This window comes from Meriones unguiculatus, chromosome 3 (assembly GCF_030254825.1).
Source record: "Meriones unguiculatus strain TT.TT164.6M chromosome 3, Bangor_MerUng_6.1, whole genome shotgun sequence".
In the NCBI taxonomy this organism is placed as follows: Eukaryota; Metazoa; Chordata; class Mammalia; order Rodentia; family Muridae; genus Meriones; species Meriones unguiculatus.
In genome coordinates, this window is record NC_083351.1 from 6,449,948 (window position 1) to 6,470,068 (window position 20,121).

General features: G+C 48.6%; 1 protein-coding gene across 2 annotated transcripts; it reads left to right on the plus strand.

Moving 5' to 3' along the window:
* Positions 1–20: 20 nt before the first annotated feature.
* Positions 21–19,896, plus strand: Nmnat1 (nicotinamide nucleotide adenylyltransferase 1). 2 transcript variants are annotated; one of them, XM_021636192.2, is made up of 5 exons: positions 21–253; positions 12,905–13,071; positions 14,305–14,488; positions 16,976–17,118; positions 17,369–19,896. In XM_021636192.2, the coding sequence occupies exons 2-5, from the start codon at positions 12,957–12,959 to the stop codon at positions 17,782–17,784; spliced, it is 858 nt and encodes a 285-aa protein (XP_021491867.1). In that variant the 5' UTR covers positions 21–253; positions 12,905–12,956; the 3' UTR covers positions 17,785–19,896. The 2 variants fall into 2 exon arrangements, with proteins under 2 accessions (XP_021491867.1, XP_021491866.1); XM_021636191.2 differs by lacking the exon at positions 21–253 and adding an exon at positions 558–727.
* Positions 19,897–20,121: the final 225 nt, after the last annotated feature.

Genomic DNA, 20,121 nt, shown 5'->3' on the forward strand with positions numbered 1-20,121 from the left:
GGAGTTAGCTAGAACAAGGGCAACTATTACGTAGTTTTATTTGCTAGTTATGAACTCTGGCCCACAGCCGTTCAAATAACTTCCCCTTAAGCAGCCTGTAATTTCAAGACACTCTCCATTCCCAGGAAGACGCAGGGGAGGGCAGTTAATCCCTGGACCATGCCTCCTGCATCTTTTTCTGAGGTTTCCTCTGGTGAGGCCACAGCACCCAGGACACGCCTTAAGGAACTGTCAAACCCAGAAGCACCAAAAGGTAAGGGCAGAAAGCACACCTTCTCGGGGCCGGAAGTGAGCAGCGCTCGGCCCAGGACCACCGGGGACAGAACGGCCGCACGCTCGGACGCCAGTCTCCTCCCCGCGGAGGAACTGACGCTCCGGGCCGCAGGGCCCGCCGAGGCCGGGCTCCGGAAGGCCCGGCGTCACCTGGGGTGGCGGGGAGTCCGACGCCCGCGAAACGCCTCTCGGTCCTCGCTGATCGGAAGCAGGACAACCTCCTTCTGCTCCCGGACTCCCCGCCCGCCGCCACCAGCGGGTCCCAGAGTTTGGAACTAGGGCTCCGCCTACCTGACGGCCAGGGCCGGGCGGACCGCGGTGAACGAGCACTTCCGTCGGACACACGCGCTTCCGGCTGCGTGGGACCAATCAGAGCTCGGTCGCGGTGTTTCCTCGCAGGCGTCCGGGCGGAGGTTGCTCCTGGAGGACTAGGGCGGTTTGGCCTTAGAGCCTGGTAAGCACCCCACCCGCGGCCCTGGGAGGCCCGTCTTTGGGACTGCAGCCCGGCGCCCTTTATTTTGCATAATGGCTGAGCCTTTAGCGTCCTTTGTAACGCTCCTTAGGGCCAGGTCTTCGTAGTCAACTCTTGCCCTTTAGTTCTATCTTGGAACTGAAAAGTTGGTAAAAATTTCCTGTGACCTTGGTGCAGGTCACTTCACCCTTTGGGGTGGCACGGAGTCTTCCTCTTTAGACTTGTGTCGAGAGCAGGCACCTATGAACTTAGAAGGATGTGGGTGAGAGGCAATGGGGAAAACCTAGCTTCCCTCCCAAAACATTTTCAAATCTGGGAAAGAGCAGATCCACTTTCCTGAAAGCGACTTTCTGAGAACTAGGAAAATAGCTGCTGAGTGGACTTTTAAATGTTAGCAGGGAACTGAGTGGAGAGGGGGCTGTGCAGCCCTTTGGGACCCAGATCCTGAATGAGCCTCAAATGTTGGACATTGGACTACACTGTTGGATTCTGGTTTTGCTTAAACGTGATTATTTCTATTCTTTGGTTCTTCCCTTTTTGGAAAGTATGAAACTTTTTTTTTTTTTTTTACAGGAGCTCATGATTAAAAGACTTGGACTTTTAAAGAGATTTAGAACTTTAAAAGTATTGGAATTTTTAACGACTGAGAAATTTGAAAGTTGGCTTATGTTTTGTATTATGCTGTCAATATGAGACTTTGAGGACAAGAAATTGAAAGGTTATAGTTTACAGTGATGTGTTTGTGTGTCAAGTTGAAAAGGGGTAGAGGTTCATAGTTAACTTTAACTGTTTACTGCAATAGCCTAAAGTCGTCTTGAAAGGAAAGCCCAGATTGATTGAAGAAATGCCTAGATTGCGTTGGCCTGTGGCCATGTCTGCGAGAGACTGTCCTGTAAATTGATGGAGGAGGGCCCAGCTCACTGGGTAATACCATTCCCTCACAAGGGGGCCTGGCCTGTATAAGAAAGCCAGCTTACTGGGTGCTAGGCATTGGTGCATGCCTTTAATCCTGGCACTCAGTAGGCACACGCAGGCTGATATGTGTGAGTTCAAGCCAGGAGGCAGCATTCCTTGCTAGTGTCTGCTTCAGGACTTACTGGAGCTCATACCCTGCCTTCCTCAGTTATGGCCTGACCTGGAATATAAGGCAAAGCACCCTTTCCTCCGAGTTGCTCTTGGTCAGAGTGTTCCATCATAGCAGTGGAGTGAGGCTCAGACACTGGCTGTGTGCGCTACAAAATAATTGGCTGTAATGATATGAAAGATTGTTGTAATAAATTCTCTTTATCCAAAACTTCATGCAATGTAAAGAATCAGTAAGTTGATCTTGTTGAAATAGATGGTCTGAATCACCGTGTCCGTTGAAGCTTTGCTTTGCTGGTTTCTGAAATAAGTGGTTTTGGTTGTCCATGCTCATTTCTGCAGCTGTCATTGGCTCAGACACTAATGTCCCTGGACCAGAAACTGAGGTTTATAGGAAGTCAGTGTAATGGTCTTGAGAGTACTGTATAAACATTCGCTACTTTGGATGAATTTGTGATGGCAATCCCTTGATACCAGTTAACGAATTCCATTTCCTGCTTCTTCCTCACTTATTTGTGTTGAAAAGCAACTCTCCTCCATGAAGGCTGGTCTTGGCATGCTTCCTGCGTGACTGTGGTGTGCAGCTGACCTTCCATGTAGGAACGGCAGCTAGGGGAGCCTCTTGTGAACGGCTTGACAGTAAACGGCTGTGCTGCTGGGGCAGGCTCAGTCAGCCAGGCATGTAACCGAGGCAGGAAACCAGCAGGACCACAGGCTGGCCTCAAACTGTTGGCTTAGCTTCTGTCCTTGGACATGACACTTTGGAGAGCCAGAGGAGCCCCATGCCAGAGAAAAGCACTGCAGGACAGAACACAGGATCTAATTAAGGTGGAGCAGAACTTGGGAGAATTATTCTTGCCAGGCACGGTGGCACACACCTGTAATCCCAGCACTCAGAGAGGCAGAGACAGGCAGATCATGTTGAGTTCGAGGCCAGCCTGGTCTACAAAGCGAGTCCAGAACAGCCAAGGCTGTACAGAGAAACAAAACAACAAACTATTCCTTCACATTTTCATATATAAATAAATAATAAATAAATGTTTGATCATATTTGCCCTGTATCCTATTATTCCCCCCACCCACATTAAACCTTTCCTCGGAACAAGTCCCTGTAGAGGAATTTTAATTCAGAACATGGCTGTTCCAGCCAGAGATCACATCCAGAGATCTAGGTCTGTGTGAGTGGGCTGGAATACAAACACGCCTTTAAACCAGGAGACAGAGGCAAGCAGATCTGAGTCCAAGGCCAGCCTGGTTTAGAGCAAGTTTCAGGTTTTAAAAAAACAAACAAACAAAAAAAAAAACAAAAACAAAAAACACCTTAGATCCAGGCATGGTGGTACATGCCTTTAATCCCAAACAATGAAGGTAAAGTTAGTTTGTAGAAGGAAGCACCCATGTTTGAAAGGGATGTTTAATTGAGTAGCAGAAAATGTGACAGATCGGAGAAAGATTTGACGGAATGAGAAAGATTTGACAGAATGTGATACTCCAGTTCTCATGAGAAGAGAGAGAGCGGAAAGGGAAGAGAGAAGTGGCTGTTTTACTGGGACAGTAGTAGAGAGACAGGTTGCAGAGAAAGAAAGAACACGGGTGAAGACTAAATGAGCCAGAGAATGAGGGGCTGGAAGATTAGAACAGACTGCTGGAGTTAGTTTGAAGCCAAGCAGAGCAATTCAGGGGCTGAGAGGAAAGCAATATTGAACAAGTCAGCTGGGAGACGAGCTTGAGCTTGAGCCAGAACAGCTGAGTTGAACCAGCCAGCCCAGAGCTCAATAAGAACAAAAAAGGGTGAGCGTATTAAGCAGTAAGTCTCAAAGGCTGAAAACGTTCTGGGCCTAGGTTAGCAGACTAGGCAGTAAGCCTCCCAAACAGCAATTACCTCAGGTGAATAAAAGTTACTTTTATGAGTCCCCTCCTACGTGTATGTCTTTTTTTGTTTTCCCTTTGTGGCCCAAAGGCTTTAATTAAGGCTGCCTACATGGGGGGAGCAAGAGCACCTTGCCAGCGGCTACACCAGTGAGAAATCTGACTCCCTCTCCAGTAACCATTAACTGCCTATATCAAGGGAGGGGTGGGACCTTATGAGCCCCTCCTCTACCCATGATGATAGAGTGTTGAAAGGCCCAGTCCTGTGCAGGTCCTATGCAGCTAACCACTGCTGCTGTAAAAAGATCTAACTCTGAGACAGGCTCTCTCTGTGTAATAGATTATATAGTTCACTATGTAGACCAGGCTAGCCTCAGACTCACAGACATCCACCTGCCTCTGCCTCCCGAGTACAGCGTCTCACGTAGCTCAGGTTGGCCAGGAACTGGTTGGATTCCTGATTTCCCTCCCTCCTGCCACCTCTGGAGTGCCTGGGATTACCAGCCTGTGAGCCACCACCTGGGCATAGGCAGCGCTGGCGGCTGAGCCCAGGACCTCTGTTGTGGGCCAGCACTCTGCCACTGAGCCATGTCCCCAGGAAACTTCTTTCTATCCCATCCCACGCCTCCCCCTCCTCTGTTTAACATTGTTGTCTTAGAGTTCTGCAGTAAGAGGAGCCAGGCCTCCCTACATATGCTGATCTTTCTTGGTCACATGGTGTCTTCCCTTGAGGGGTCTGCAAGCGTCTGACCCAGATGGGCACCTGGGAAGTGGTTTACTCACCTGCAGATACCACACTGCCCACCGACAGCAGCACAGAGAAGTAGTAGAGTTCGGGGGTGGTTTTCTCCTGTATGAGAAGCAAAAAGCCGCATCAGGAATACTGTTGTCATTTAGCCAGTGGTGGTTGGTTTGTTTCTGTTGTAGATTCAGGACAGGGTCTCACTATGCAGCTCTGGCTGTCTTGGAACTCACTGTATAGACCGGGCTGGGCTCAAACTCACAGAGAACTCCCAGCCTCTGGCCCCCAAGTGCTGGGGGTTTACGGCATGCGCCACTGTGCCCAGCCTTGTTTGGGTTTTGATTTGGTGTTCTGCTACACAGCCCAGGCTGACCCAGACCTTGCGTTCCTGCTGCCTCTGCTTCTGAAGCTCCACAGTCACGGCACGTGTTCTGCAGCAGTCCTGTAACGTCTGCATTGTCTTTAATAGTTACTTAAAATGTTCTTAGAGCCAGTGAGATGGCTTAGTGGGTAAAGGTGCTTCCACCGAGCCTGACGACCTGAGTTCAGTACTGCATGGTGGAAGGAGACTGTCCACGCCACAGAGTTGACCTCTGACCTCCACATGCTTGCCATAGCATTGGTGTCCAAATACATATCAACCCACACAGTAGTGGTACACTTTTTAATTTGTTAAAAGATAAAATTCTACTAAAGTGGAATTCACTCACAATAAGAAAATCTCAGGCCTAGTGCAGTGGAGCATGCCTTTCAGCCCAGCACTCTCGAGGCAGAGGCAGCTAGATCTCTGAGTTCAAAGCCAGCCAGGGCTACATAGAGAACCCCTCAAAAAACAAGCAACAACAACAAACAAAACAACAAGACCACTGTCACCACTACCAGCAACCACAGTCTCATGGGAATTTTCTAGGGAGGTGTTGGCATGGAAACAGGGTCTTATGCGTGCCAAGTTTGTTCTCCACCAGTGAGTTATCCACCAATGAGCTACACCATACTCTCTAAAAATAGCTTCTTTTTGTGTGCATGTGTGGCATATTCGTGTGTGTGTGTGTGTGTGTGTGTGTGTGTGTGTGTGATGGTGAGGGTGTACTTATTTGTGCAAGTGTACTCCTGCATGTAGAGGCAGGAAGATAACCTCGGCCATCATCCTCAGGAACGCTCTTCGCCCCTTTTAGACTAGGCTGGCCCTGGGGCCCTGGGTTCTGCCTGTCTTTGCCTTCCCAACAGTTGAATTACAGGTGTGCACCCCTACACGCAGCTTTTTCCTGTGTGCTCTGGAGATCAAATTCGTGTGAGGCAAACACTTTGCCAGCTACATTCTTCCTATGCTCAAGAAAGTTTATGCCTTTTCTAGAGTAACCACCATGCATCTGATTAGGAATTCCACGTCTGTCTCTATTTTCTGCATAAGTTGATAGTAAATATTGGAAAGTAATGGTTATCTGTAGGCAGGCTTTCAGAGTAAGGTAAGTCTTTTTAAATTCTTAAAAACATATCCAAACCAGGACTGGTGAGATGCCTCACTGGGTGAAAGTGTTTGCTGCTGAGCCTGATGACCTGAAAGGTCCACAGAGCCCACGTGAAAAATGGGAGAAAAGACCTGGCACCCACAAGTTGTCCTTTGGTCTCCGTCCCAGTAGTGTGGCATGCATACAATCACATACACAGACAAATTCATGTTAAAAAAAGAAGAGAACATACACAATCTGACGCCAGAAGTGTTAACAGCACAGAGCAGACTCCCTCACCAAAGGACCCCAGCCCGAAAACAGCCAGCGTCACCCTGAGAGCCTGTGGGCCTGGCTCCAGCTGAGTAAGCAGCGCGATGAGACCTAGAAGGACAGGAACAGCATTGCTGGTCGGGTCTCACTGGCTCAGACATGCTTTTTAGTTGTTTTGTTTTCATGCCTTCAGACAGGCTCTTACTATGTAGCCCAGGCTAGTCTCAAGCTCACAGTGTTCCTCATCTCCTGAGTGCTGGGATTACAGCTGTGTACCCCTGTGCCCAGCCTCAGAAACACCATCTCTTGTTCATCATGGTTATTTTTTAATTTATAAGAAGAGAGATGTTACTCAGAGGTAGCAACAGGCAGATCTCTGAATTTGAAGCCAGTCTGGTGTACAGAGTGAGTTCCAGGATGTCCAGGGCTACTACTACTGCAAAGAAAGCTAACATGCCCATCAAAAAAGAGTATGAGGAAGAGGAAAAAAGAAAGGAGAAAAATAATTTCTTATACTAGATTTCACCTCAGGTTTCACATTGTAATTGTGGGATAACTACAAGGGTTGCCCAGAAATTTAAAAGACTCTTTTCATCTAAGGTTGTTGTTGTTTTGTTTTGCTTTGTTTTTGTTTTTTAATGAGGCTGACAATCAAACCCAGGGCTTCACACATGCTAGGTGAGCATTCTACGCCAAGCTGCAACCCAGCTCACCATGGGAATTTTCAGTGTGATTGTTTTTTTCTTATGAGCCAGTCAGTCTGTAAGCACAAACAGCAGAAAACCTTCTCTTAGCTGCTTCTGTTCCCACAGCATGTATCAAATAATAGCTGCCCACTGAGTACTTTTGGGCGACCACACGCCTACCAAGTATGAAGAGGGTGAAGACCATGTTACCTACCACATGTGAACATGGTAAAGATGATGTTCCTACCAACTGTGAAGAGGGTGAGGACGATGTCACCTACCAAGTGTGAAGATGATGAAGACGGTGATGTTACTTACCAAGTGTGAATTGGGTGATGCCGTTGCCTAGCAAGTGTGAAGAGGGTGAAGACAGTGTTGTCTACCAAGTGTGAACAAAGCAAAGAAGAGGGCAAAGACAGTGTTACCTACCAAGTGTGAAGAAGGTGAAGATGATGCTTCCAACCAAGTTGGCCAGGAGAGGCTGACTGCAGTACCGGGAGGATCTGGGCCTGAAAGGCAGTGCATGGCCTGATGACCTTCATCTAGCACTCACCACAGAATTTCTGCATTGCAGGCGCACCAGGAGCCCCCTCATGCCCTAACCCCAACTCTAACAGTCGCTTCATCTTGGCTCCTGGTAGCTTGATAATGAACATTATTATTATTAGTTGAAATTGAGGAATAATCTTACTGGCTTGTAATCCTAATTTGATGGTTTGGTAAAAATACTTTGTAGAAATTGTGTCCTTTGGGAGTAAAGAACTGTGCTGTGCTGTGCTGTGCTGCACAAAGCTGTGGCAGACTTGCCTTACAGATTTAGCGCCCGCTCACGCCTTCTCTTTTGTCCCCGTCATGCCTGTGGATTTTCAGTTTTCAGATTTGTGTAGACATTTGTAAGACTGTGACCTTATTTTAAGCAAGCAGATTGTGTTTGCCTCGCTTCCTCAGTGGCAGTTGTTAGTGGACAGTCTCAGCTCTCAGGCTAGGTGCTAGCCCTGATCTGAGGCTGCACATCAGTTCAGAATCCATGATTGATTGAGTGTGCCTGCCTTGCCCGGGCCCGCAGACATTGGCTAATGCTAGGCCCTTGGGAATGGCCTCTAGGATCCCGTGGTGTCCTCACTGTCTCCCATTTAATGGCCTCTTATACTGGAAGTAAACATTTGTTAAAATTTACACTTAATCTGTCCAAGTCTGCAACTCTCACTGTGCTGAGATTTTCAAGTCTACAAAGGGGAGCACGACTGCCATCAGTAACAGGAGCAGAGACAACGGGCAGGCAGCAGCTACGCGTGTAACAGGAATCTCGGGGAGCCCACACCCCTCCTGTGCACAGATAAGGCCTGCCTGGACCGAGCCTTACCTGAGCAGCACGCACAGCTGGAGGGCCAGGGTACCGATGCCAAACAGGAGCACTGTCGCCTGGCTGTGGGCACAGGGAGGGGAGGCACACCTTCATGACTTCAAGGAACCAAGTTCAAATTCTGTTCATGCTAATTAAACCACAGAGACTTTGAAACCAGCAAGATGAGTTGCTGTGCACTTTCCAGTGAAACAGTGCCTGTTAATACCTAAGTAAACAGTGCTGCCATCGTTCAGCTCCTGCCTGGTACCCAGCACCGCTGAGAGCAGTCACCAGGAAATCTGTGGGACCCTGACTCCTTTCCTGTGATTCAGTTAATGTATGCAACAACACATCAATTATAGTAAGAAGTATTCATTCAAAATAAGCATAAATAGAAAAAACAAAACTACAAAAGTTAATATTTGCAATTGGATAAATGTATTAAATATCTCACATGCATTATCTTACTTAATATTCACAAAGTTCTATAAGGTAAGAACTATGGCTTCTCACACACACACCTTTTTCCTTTTGATTTTTCAAAATAGAATCTCACTACATATCCTTGGATGGGCAGAAACTCCCTGTAGCCAGGCTGGTCTCAAACGCGCAGAGATCTGCCTGGCTCTGCCTTCCGAGTGCTGGGATGACAGGCGTGCGCACCATTACTTACAACACAACACACTTTTTGGTTTTTTGAGACAGGGTTTCTCCATTATAGCCTTGGCTGTCCTGGACCAGGCTGGCCTCACTCACAGAGAGCCACCTGCCTCTGCCTCCCAGGCACTAGGATTACAGGCGTGCACCACTATCTTCCCCTCCCCCCACCTCTTTTTTTTTTTTTTTTAAGACTAAGTCTTGCTATGTTCCCCAGGTTGTCCTTGAACTCCTGGACTAAAGCAATCCTCCTGCCTCAGCTTGCCCTACACTGGGACTAGAGGCACATATCACAAGCTAGGGTCCTCATTTTAAAAATGGAGAAACCAAGGCTCAGAAAATTTTGAGTTGTCCAAGGACAAACAGCAGCAGTGAGTGATAGAGGCAGGACTGGAGCGCACGCACCCTGACAGCCTCGCCCCCAGTCTGGCTCCGCCACAGTAGCTGGATTTAGCCTGCCCACCACAGCCTGCAGGCCAACGGGAATCACTGCTCACTGCTGCAGACCTTCTCTAGAGCCTTTGTTTGTTTCTTCAATGACCTCTGAGTAAAGCCTCATCACTAAGTCGTCTCTGCCCTCTACCTGCTGTATTCACTTCAGTTGTTCTTTTATCAGCAGGGTTAGGGCTGAAAGACTCCAGGATGTTCATAGAAAACATGTAATTGCACTTCCAGGTGCAGGCACTCACCTGAATGAATACCTTCAAGATCTACACTGCTTAAAACAGACGCATCATTAGACCAAGATAGAGGAACATGCTTAAAGTTACTAGTTCAAAAGAAATAGCGTCATTTTAGAAGGCGGTTGTGAGAGGTGGTTTGGCCGGGCGTGTCTTGTCGGGCCGGCGAGGCTTTTAGACTGAGCACCTGAAACTGACAAGGAGAGCCCACAGAGCCACAGCTCTTCAAAGCAGCTGTAGTGTGAGTCCGAGCTTCCATCACGGCGACTTTAAAACTCGAAAGATGGATGACTTAGATGTAAATTTTAGTTAAACTTGAAGCCTGCCCCAGGAAGCAGCGAACTTTCTGACAGCAGTGCTCTGGGGAGGGACACTTACAGCCTGAGCCGATGCGACCTCGGCAGCCAGCAGTGCAGGTGATAGGCTGCGTGGACCAAACAAAAGTGAATCATGGCGACACTGGTTCGGGTCTGTGTGAGATTCCACACCCATCCGTCACCTCCATGTTCCGACAGGCTCACTATACCGGAACTCTTCCGGCTCTTGGCGGATCCGGAGTCCAGCTGAGATGGCTGGATATCTGAGACAGCTCACCAGTGGGACAAAGGACAATGCTGCCGCCTGTGCGCTGGGAGATCAGCTTCCGCCAGCCTCCTCACTCCCCAGGGTGACAGGAGACCTGAGCTCCCCAGAACATAGAGTGGGCCGGAGCACCTTGTTCTCTTTTGAGACCCGAGGGGACTTCCCTGACTCCCTCCACCCTTACCTTCCTTCCACACTCTCCCTTGGGATAAGGCATTGAGAACCTGACTCACTGACTCGGGTGTGCCCGGGACTGGCCTGGGCACCTTTCAACAAGTCCTGAAGAGCTTTCTCGGAGGCTGGCAGGAACCCCAGTTTCCATGTAGGCTACAGTTCTGTGGAGTTAATGTTTTTGTTTGTTTGTTTGTTTCCTGAGACGTGCTCTCGTGTGCCCAGGCTCACCTTGAAATTCAGGTAAAATTCAGGTCCTTCTGTTTCTCCCAGCTCTCCAGCAGGTACCTTGTATGGGAACTAGGAAGGGTACGACTAGAAGGGACAGGGTTAGTAACCCTGGTTTCATGATGAAAGGGGAGAAGAGAGACATTGAAATGCCTTGTGTTTAACTCAGCCTTTTTCTCTTTTTCTGGAGGTGAAGGGAAGGCTGCTGGGGGGTGAATGGAGGGTAGCCTGCAGCTGCATGTGAGGCCAGTAGGTGACCCCTGAGCTACAGTCCCAGCCCTTAACTCATGACAAGGTGCTATTCATCAATGACTGTATTCAATTTTCTGTCCATATTTAGCAGTTTCCCTGTGGGTTCTGTTGTTTGCTTTTGTTGGTTGTTTGGTGTGTGTGTGTGTAAAGGTGTACATTTGTGTATGTCTGCATGTGGAAGCCAGAGGTCTGTATCTGGCAGCATCCTCACCCCTTACTTTTGAAATGGCTTCTGGAACAAAACTTGGAGCTTGCTGATTGAGCCAGACTGGCTGGCTCTACTTCTCCAGGGCTGGGATTATACATGTTTGATGCCAACCCCATGCTTATGCGGGGGGGGGGGGGGGGGTCAATGCCTGTGGAAGCCAGACCTGAGTGCCGGCTGCATTCCTTACGTCTTCTCCACCTTGTTCTAAAATGGTCTCTCAGTGAACCTGGAGATTATCAGTTTGAGAGACTGACTAGCCAGAGATCCCCTGATATGCTCCTGTCTGCCTGCCCTGCCCAGGGCTTGGATTACGGACATGCGCCACTGTGCCTGGCTTTTTATGCGGCTGCTGGGGATCAAATTCAGATCTTCATGTGTGCATGGCTGACAAGCCCTTTGCTGACCGAGCCCATCCCCTGTTGTTGGTGGGGTTTGGGAAGATTTTTTTTGAGATGAAATCTTGGTGTCTTGTCCAGGCTCCTTTCAGATCCTTACCTCATCCCCTAGGCAACCAGAACTCCAAGGACTGTTTGGTTGGAGGGCCTCGGGCACACTTGACTTCATTCCTGCTGACCGCCATTGCATCTTCTCTTGTTTCTTCAAGAGCTGTACGAATTTTTCTAGACAGGATTTCTCTGTGTAGCTTTGCCTGTTCTGAAACTCACTCTGTAGACCAAGAGATCCACCTGCCTCTGCCTCCCAAGTGCTGGGATTACTACCGCCTGACTGAATTACTTTCTGTCTGTCTGTCTGTCTGTCTTGCCATGCAGGGCAGTGAACACCTCATAAATGTTAGACAAGTGTGCCGTCGCTTAGCTGTCTCCCCGGCCCTGTGAATTACTTTATTAAAATTGTCTCCATCACAAAGACCGAGTGACATCCATCAGTAAACATTTACTTGTGATTCAGGAAGACTTGTGGGTCTGCATCTGTTCTCACCTGGGCTTCCTGTGGGGATGAGCATCTTGGCTGTGGCTGGGCTGGCCTCTGATGGCCACAGTCACCTACCAAGAGGCCAGCCATCTTCTCAGCTGGGCCTCCAGCTGTCACCCCATAGCAGTCTCTCGTGGGCTTTGTTTTAGCGTAGAGGCAGTGGCAGGAGGCAAGGACATCTCTGCTATGTATGGTTTAGGTGTTGTCTAAGTGTATCCTTAAAAGTCCATGTGCTGAAAGCTTTGTGTCCAGCATGGCTGTGCTGAGGTGGTGGGGCCTTTAAGAACAGGTGGAGAGCAAGGTGGTCATGAGTGTCATTTGGTTCTCAGGAGACCAGTTTTTTGTTTTTTCTTTTGTTTTGAAGACAGACTTTTCTCTGTGTAGCCCTGGCTGTCCTGAAACTCACTCTGTAGACCAGGCTGGCCTCAAACTCAACAGAGATCTGCCTGCCCGTGCCTCCTGAAGTGCGGGGATTGAAGGTGCAGACCTTGCTTTAAAGCTAGGCCACACTGTAGGCTTGGCCTCTCTGAACAGGACTGGTTCACTTTCTCTGTCTCCACCGTGTTATGATGCAGTTACATGCCATGTTTGTTTGGCTTTTTTTAGAAAGAGTTTCTCTTTGTAGCCCAGGTGGGCCTTGAACTCAGAAATTTTCCTGTCTCTGCCTCCCCACTACTGCCTGGATCTCTACTATGTTACTACATGTTTACTATAGCAACAGAAAATACCTCTGTGATAGCCTCTAAGTGTAGGCTCAAAACTTACACACTGTCTTTTCTGCCGTGTTCTTTCGGGCAAAGCAAATCATAGAAATAGAGAGGTGTATCCCATTCCTTGTTGGGAGGAACTGCACACAAGTATAATCGAAGGGCAGAACGTGAAGCCGGTTCTGCCGTTCATCTCAGTCAGTGAAGCCAAGAATTTGTCCACCTGGCCGCAGGAAGAACACATGATGTCAGGAGGTCTGTAAATGAACTTGTTTCCTTTTTCCTTTGTGGACAGCAACATCTACATCAGAGATCTCCATCTAGAGCAGTAACTCCCACTTCTCCTCATGGATTCAGCCGAGAAGACAGAAGTGGTTCTCCTGGCCTGCGGTTCTTTTAATCCAATCACCAACATGCACCTCAGGCTTTTCGAGCTGGCCAAGGACTACATGAATGCAACAGGTAGGAGCAACAACCCAGGTAACTGAGGCTTAGACACAGTGAGTGTTTCAGTGTGAACGCCTGGTCCTGGACACAAGCATGTTGCCCTGTTTCCTGGCAAAGGGTTGATGGGGCCAGCAAGGTGGCTCAGTAGATACAAGTGTTTGTCACAGAGTGTGGAGCAGGAGGGTGTGAATAAGGCTGGCTGTGGTGGCGCATGTCTTTCATCCTTACTCCCGGCACTTGAAAGTCTGTGGCAAGTGGGTCTCTATGAGTTCAGACCAGCCTGGTCAAATAGCAAGTTCCAGGACAGCTGTGACTACACAGTGAGACCTTTTATCAAGGGAGAAAAAGGAGGAGGAGCTATGAATAGCATGAGAAGGAGTGGGGCCAGGCAGAGTAAAGTGCTTTCTTGATGCTGTCAGGTACCCAGATCCTAGGGGAGGCAAGACAGCTCCCTGCAGCTGCTCTAGGTGAGCAGTGCTAACTGATTCAGGCTTTTAGCAAGGGAACTCAGCAGTACCAACCAGAGTTTAAGCTTAAGCCATGAGGGGCCAGGAGTTAGGGTGTAAGGGGTGGGGCTTTAGTTGAAGATGAAGGTTCTGAAGATGGAAAGAGTGGAGGTGGTGTAGCCACATGCATGAGCTCAACACTACAGAACCCCACACTTAAAAGGGCTTAATGGGGGCTGGAGAGATGGCTCAGAGGTTAAGAGCACTGGTTGCTCTTCCAGAGGTCCTGAATTCAATTCCCGGCAACCACATGGTGGTTCACAACCATCTACAATGAGATTTGGTGCCCTCTTCTGGCTCACACGCATACATTCAGGCAGAATACTATATACATAATAAATAAATAAATCTTTTAAAACGGGGATGTTAATGATAACTTTTATAATATGTTATTACAGTTTCTTTTCTAATTTAAAAAATATTTATTGACATGTGCAGGTGTTATGTGAGACATGGTATTCGTGAGGAGATCAGAGGACAACCTGGAGAATCTGTTCTAGCCTTTCGCCATGTGTGTCCTGGGGGTTGAACTCAGATCATCAGGCTTGACAGCATGCTCCTTTACCCATTGAGCCATCTTGCCAGCCCTTTAGCACAGTTTCAATTGGCTAAACTTAACTCTTTGTTTAAAAGGTGTGTGTGTGGGGGGGTGGAATTACAACTATAACATAATATCGATCACATTTCTTATTCATAAAATCTGATTTGTTATACCTAATATCCAACCTAACTCTTTATCCAGGAAAATACAAAGTTATCAAAGGCATAATTTCACCTGTTGGTGATGCATACAAGAAGAAAGGGCTCATCCCAGCCCACCACCGGGTTATCATGGCAGAACTTGCCACCAGGAACTCACACTGGGTGCAAGTGGACACATGGGAAAGTCTTCAGAAGGACTGGGTGGAGACTGTGAAGGTGCTCAGGTAACCATGGCACAGCCCACAACGTCGGCTCTGGGGGGGGACGTTCCCATCACTGTAGTCTCAGTTCTGCATCTGACTGCAGCTCTGTGAGGTTGTCTCCAAGCTTCTTAGTCACTTCTATTGTTTGGAAGAGACACCAGGACCAAGGCAACACTCATTAAAAAAGCGTTTAATTGGGGCTTACTTGCAGTGTCAGAGGCTTTCGCTGTCATCCTGGCAGGGAGCCAGCAGCACACGGTGCACAGAACCGTAGCTGAGAGCCACCTCCTGCAGGTCCACACAATGACTCAGGGCTTAAAGCCCACCTCCAGTGACACACTTCCTCCAACAAGGCCGCACCCCCTAACCCTTCTAATCCTTTCGACTAGTCCCACTTCCTGTTGACTAAGCATTTAAATATCTGAGCCTATAGGGGCCATTCTTATTCAAAACACCACACGAAGGCTGCAGAGACTGCAACAGGGCAAGGCACCTAAGCCCTTGTATCTTTCTGCGTGGGGTGAGATGTTGGCATGTTTGTTTCCCAGAGAGATGTCTGTCAGAGTGGAAGACAGGAAGCTGGCCTGGCGTGGCCTGAAGGGAGAAAGACAGTTGCCCGAGAATATTGCAGCTGTCAGCCTTCTTAGGTGAAGAAAAGGAGAGAATATGGCTTCAGTTTTCAACCTGAAAGGGCCAGGTCCAGAGCCCAAAGAGATGAGGCCAAGATTCCCTGCAGCTGTCTCTGGACAGGGTTCAGAAACCTTCTGAGATGTAACTTGACAATTCTCAATTTATGATACCTGGCTCTTCCACGCTCTGTTAAATTAATCAGATGATGTGAACATTCCTGGCAGCCTACCTCCCCCCACCCCCAACTTATAAATGTCTGAACTTTTCATTGTTCTTGGGATTGCTCAGAGAAGTGCAATGAATTTTCTAAAGAGGCTGCTCTGCGCCACGTGCCTCTCACAGCAGTGCGCTCTCTCTCTCTCTCTCTCTCTCTCTCTCTCTCTCTCTTTCTCTCTTCTCTCACTCTGCTCCTCACTCTGAATGACGTTCCTCACCAATGTTCCGTTCCTTCCCTCCAAGGCCCCATCATGTATAGGTCTCTGTATGTTGTATTGTTTCTGTCTAATGCTCCTCTCCCTTCCCCCTCATGAATCATATTTTCTGAGGGACTCGTGTTTTTATTCTGGACCTGCTGCTGCTGTTTTGTTTTTGTTTATTGATTGCCTTATTTTTAACAAGGAGGAGTGTCAGGCAGTGCTTGCCCGGCGTCCAGCCCAACCCTGTGTGTTGTGTTGTGTGGTGCTTTCTGGAGAGCACGGGAGGCCAACCAGACCTCTGTGCTCGGAGCTGTAAAACTAGGCCAGTGAAAGAAGTAATATGTAACATCTCTTTACAATCTGGAGAGTGAGTTAAGGGATCTGAAAACCTTTGTCTGACATCTGTTCTTAGGATCCTCAGTCCTCCAGACTGGCTGAATAGGGAAGGGGTCCTTGCAGTCCCAGCAGGACCTGGTCCATTCCCACTGCCTTCCGAGGCTGTTGATGTCTGCAGACAGAAGGCGCTCAGCCCTGCGCTGTAGGTTCTGGCAGGTGCTGCACAGTGGCATCCTGTCACTGTCTCCCGCCTCACGGCACTCTCCCAGAGACTGCCTTCCGCAGACTGTCAGGCACACTGGAAGTTGCCACAAAGACCTCTGCTGGTATTTGGGATAGGACAGGGCCTTGAGGCAGAAGGTGGCAGCTACCTGTGACATACCAGCACTCCCTTTTCAGGGTTAACAGGAAAAAGTCTCCCTGTTAATGATAAAAAATTCTCCCGTGAGAGGCCCTGCTCTTGTTTCAGCCCCACTCTTGCCTCTCTGGCCCCATGGTAACCTGATTATCCCCAGCACATTCAGTTTGCCTGTTGAGTTGGGGAGGGACTAAGGGCACAAGGCCAGCCTTCGGGTCTGTTGGTGTGGCTGTCCTGCTGGGGTAGCTTTGTGCTGACATAGGACAGTGAGCCTTTGCTGCCAGCCCCTTCCCAAGATGCTGCTTTCCTTGAAGGCCTCAGGCACTTGCCCCTACAGTCCCTGTGCTTCTTCATTGCAAGATCAGGCCATGGTCTTCAGAAGTCAAGGCTGTAGGCTCTGGACCAGCCCGTTCTGTTGTACGTAAGCTAAGAGACTGTGGGCATTTAATAGCCCCCCTCTTGGGGGGCTGACAAAGACTTCAGACAGAAGCTGACAGTAGCGCCTGTTCCCTCAGGCAGTTGTTGAATGTTTCCAATGCCAGGGACTCTGCTGGAGGTGGGCCGCAACTCTGAGTCTCCATCTTCCCCTCCACTGGCCTTGCAGTTTTAGAAGACTGGGTCAGACAGTTGTGTAGAGGAGTAGGTCGTTACTGTTACTCTTGTGGCTGTTGCAACACACACACACACACACACACACACACGCACACACACAGCATACAGAGAGCACTCTGATGTCAGGGAATGTTCTTTCGGGTTGTCATTTTGTAGACACCATCAGGAGAAGCTGGCAGCTGGCAGCTGCGATCACCCACAAAGCTCACCTGCTCTGGAAAGGCCTGGGCAGAAGAGGAAGTGGACTGAACAGAAGCAAGAGTCCAGCCAAAAGAAGCCCCAGGAGCCCAAACCAACAGGTTCGTGATTCCTACCAGGGCTGCAAAGCTTGCTCAGACTCTGCAGCAGAGACCCATTTAGTGCTTTTATTCCTTATTCCATACCTGCTGAGTTCCTAATGATTTTAGGAAGGAAGGAAGGGCTATGGGGCAAAAGACAATAAAGAGATCTTCTCTTGCACACACACACACACACACACTCACAATCACAATCACTTTTGTACGGGTGATTATTAAGAAAATAAAGCCTGAAACTCTGTTTTCCTCCCAGGTGTGCCCAGGGTGAAATTGCTGTGTGGAGCAGATTTACTGGAGTCTTTCAGTGTGCCCAACTTGTGGAAGATGGAGGACATCACACAAATCGTGGGCAACTATGGGCTCATATGTGTCACTCGGGCTGGCAGTGACGCTCAGAAGTTCATCTACGAGTCTGATGTGCTGTGGAGACATCAGGACAACATCCACCTGGTGACGGAGTGGGTCACCAATGACATCTCCTCCACCAAGATCCGGAGAGCTCTCAGGAGGGGACAGAGCATCCGCTACTTGGTGCCCGACCTTGTGCAAGAGTACATTGAGAAGCACAGTTTGTACAGCTCCGAGAGTGAGGACAGGAATGCTGGGGTCACCCTGGCTCCTCTGCAGAGGAACATCGCAGAAGCTAAGCACAGGCAGTCCACATTGTGACACTGTACATGATGTCACATGCTCTTCTGCAGGTCCAGCTCAATCTGCTGTTAGGAACTCAGGGAAGGAATTGACATCCTGTTTCACAAACTTAAGTTTAAACGTTTGATTAAAACCAACAGGGGATTAAGATCAGTTGCTAAGATGAATATTATAAAAAGGCCATTTGAAAAAAACAATGTAATTCATCTCTAGCTCATTTCATTTTCTAAAATGAAAAAAGTTTCAATAATGCTAACTCTAAATAAGTTTTTCAAGAAAGGACACCATGGCTGTACCACACAAGAGAAGCAAATGTGATAAGCAAGTCCACTCAAAAGCCTTACTTAAAACCGGCAGTGGCGCATACCTTTAATCTCAGAACTCAGGAGGCAGGCAGGCTGATCCCCACATGTTTGAGGTCAGCCTGGTCTGCAGAGTGAGTTCCAGGGCCGCCATGGCTACACAGAGAAACCCTGTCTACCAAACAAAACAAGCCTTACTTTAGGGGCTGGAGAGATGCTCCGAGGTTAAGGACACTCGATGCTCTTCCAAAGCGATTCACCTCCCAGCACCCACATGGCAGCTCACAACTGCCTGTAACTCCAGTTCCAGGGGATCTGATGCCCTCTCTGGCCCCAGTGGGCTCGAAGCACACACATGGTGCTTAATACATGCAGGCAAAACACCCACACACAAAGAGAAGGAAAAAGGAAGAAAAGTCTTACTTTAGCAGGCTCAGTGATACACCCCTGTAGCCCCAGCGGCACCCGGAGTTGAGGTAGGGGAATCAGTTTGAACCCAGGAGTCCGTGATGACCCTAGATAATATAGACCTTTTTTTCTTTTTTTTTTTTTTTTCCCCAAAACAGGGTTTCTCTGTGTAATAGCCCTCATTGTCCTGGAACTCATTCTGTAGACCAGGCTGGCCTTGAATTCAGAGATCTGCCTGCCTCTGCCTCTGGAGTGCAGGGCTTAAACGCGTCCGCCACCACCGCCCAGCTAGACCCTTTCAAAGAAACAAAATGAAATCCTGCATTAGTTATGAAGAGGATTGACATGTTTGCGCTTGGTGCCAGCCATCTTTATCCAGGATAGTCAAAGAAGAAATTCTTTAAAACATCACCTTGGCTTGGCATGTAGATCAGCTGGTAGAGTATTTGCCTAGCAGGCCTGAGGCCCTGGGTTAAATTTCCAGTACCATGAGCTAGGCATGGCATTGCACCACCTATAGTCCTGGAACTAGGAAGATGGAAGCAGAAGGATCAAAAGTTCAAGGTCATCCTTGACAACCAGCAAGTTTGAGGCCGTCAAGGGATGCTGAGGACCCTGTCTCAAAATAGATAAGTGATCCTGTGAGATGCACCAGTGACCAGTGATCCTCCAGCTCTTCAAAATGAAGTCAGAATATAGCACCATTCTAACTCCTCATCACAGCAGCTGAGTAAGGGCTGGCTGGACGGCTCATCCGAGAGTGCTTCCTGCCACGCCATGCAACCTGACTTCAAGCTCCAGGACCCACAGAGTTCCCCAAAGTTACCTTCTGACCTCGACACAGGCATACACACATGGAGTAAATAATAAGAAGAGCTGATTAAGCTTTGCCAGATTCGTCTGCTTGAATACACACCACTGGAAGCAGGGTGTGGGCTTGGAGACAGGTTGGGGCCTGTGTCCTCAAATGCCCACCGGGACAGGCAGGCACTGCCTTATGCGTTCTCTTAGCACAGCCTTGTTGCTGACCCAGTTTCATCTTTAACTTTGGGGACAACTTCAGATAAGATGTCACAAAGCCTCTGAGCGACCCACAAAAGATGAATGAACCCATTTAAGGATTTTAAAAGTATAAATGCTCAACCTTTATATTTTTACAATTAAAGATGAACAAAACTCTTCAGAACTTGAGGAACAGACTGGGTCAGCTCCAGGAGCTCTTGGATGGCTGCTTGGTGGATGAAAGCCCCACACCCTGCATCTGAAACTGGCAAGTTTCCACAGAGCCCCCATGCCTCTGCCCTTGCTGAGGGAATCTGCATTTCCCAAGTCTGCAGAGAGAGGGTCTGCTGCCTCGTACTGTTTCTGGTTTTAGTCCTGTGACCTAACAACTGAAATTATATTTTTTTGCTAAAGCACAGGTTGTTATGTGGGTTTTGCTGACTGAACTTTTATGGGAATTTGCTACCATGCTTTTTTCAGTATCTTTTCTTGGAGAACATAGTCAGTACCTGGGGCAGCCTTCAGGGTCAGGGTGGTACCATGTCATGTTTGCAGCCTGGTGGGGACAGTGGGGACCAAAGGCTGTGGCCTGCATGTCCTCAGGCCCCAGGAACCAGCCCTGCATACTCTGCCCTGTAGTTGG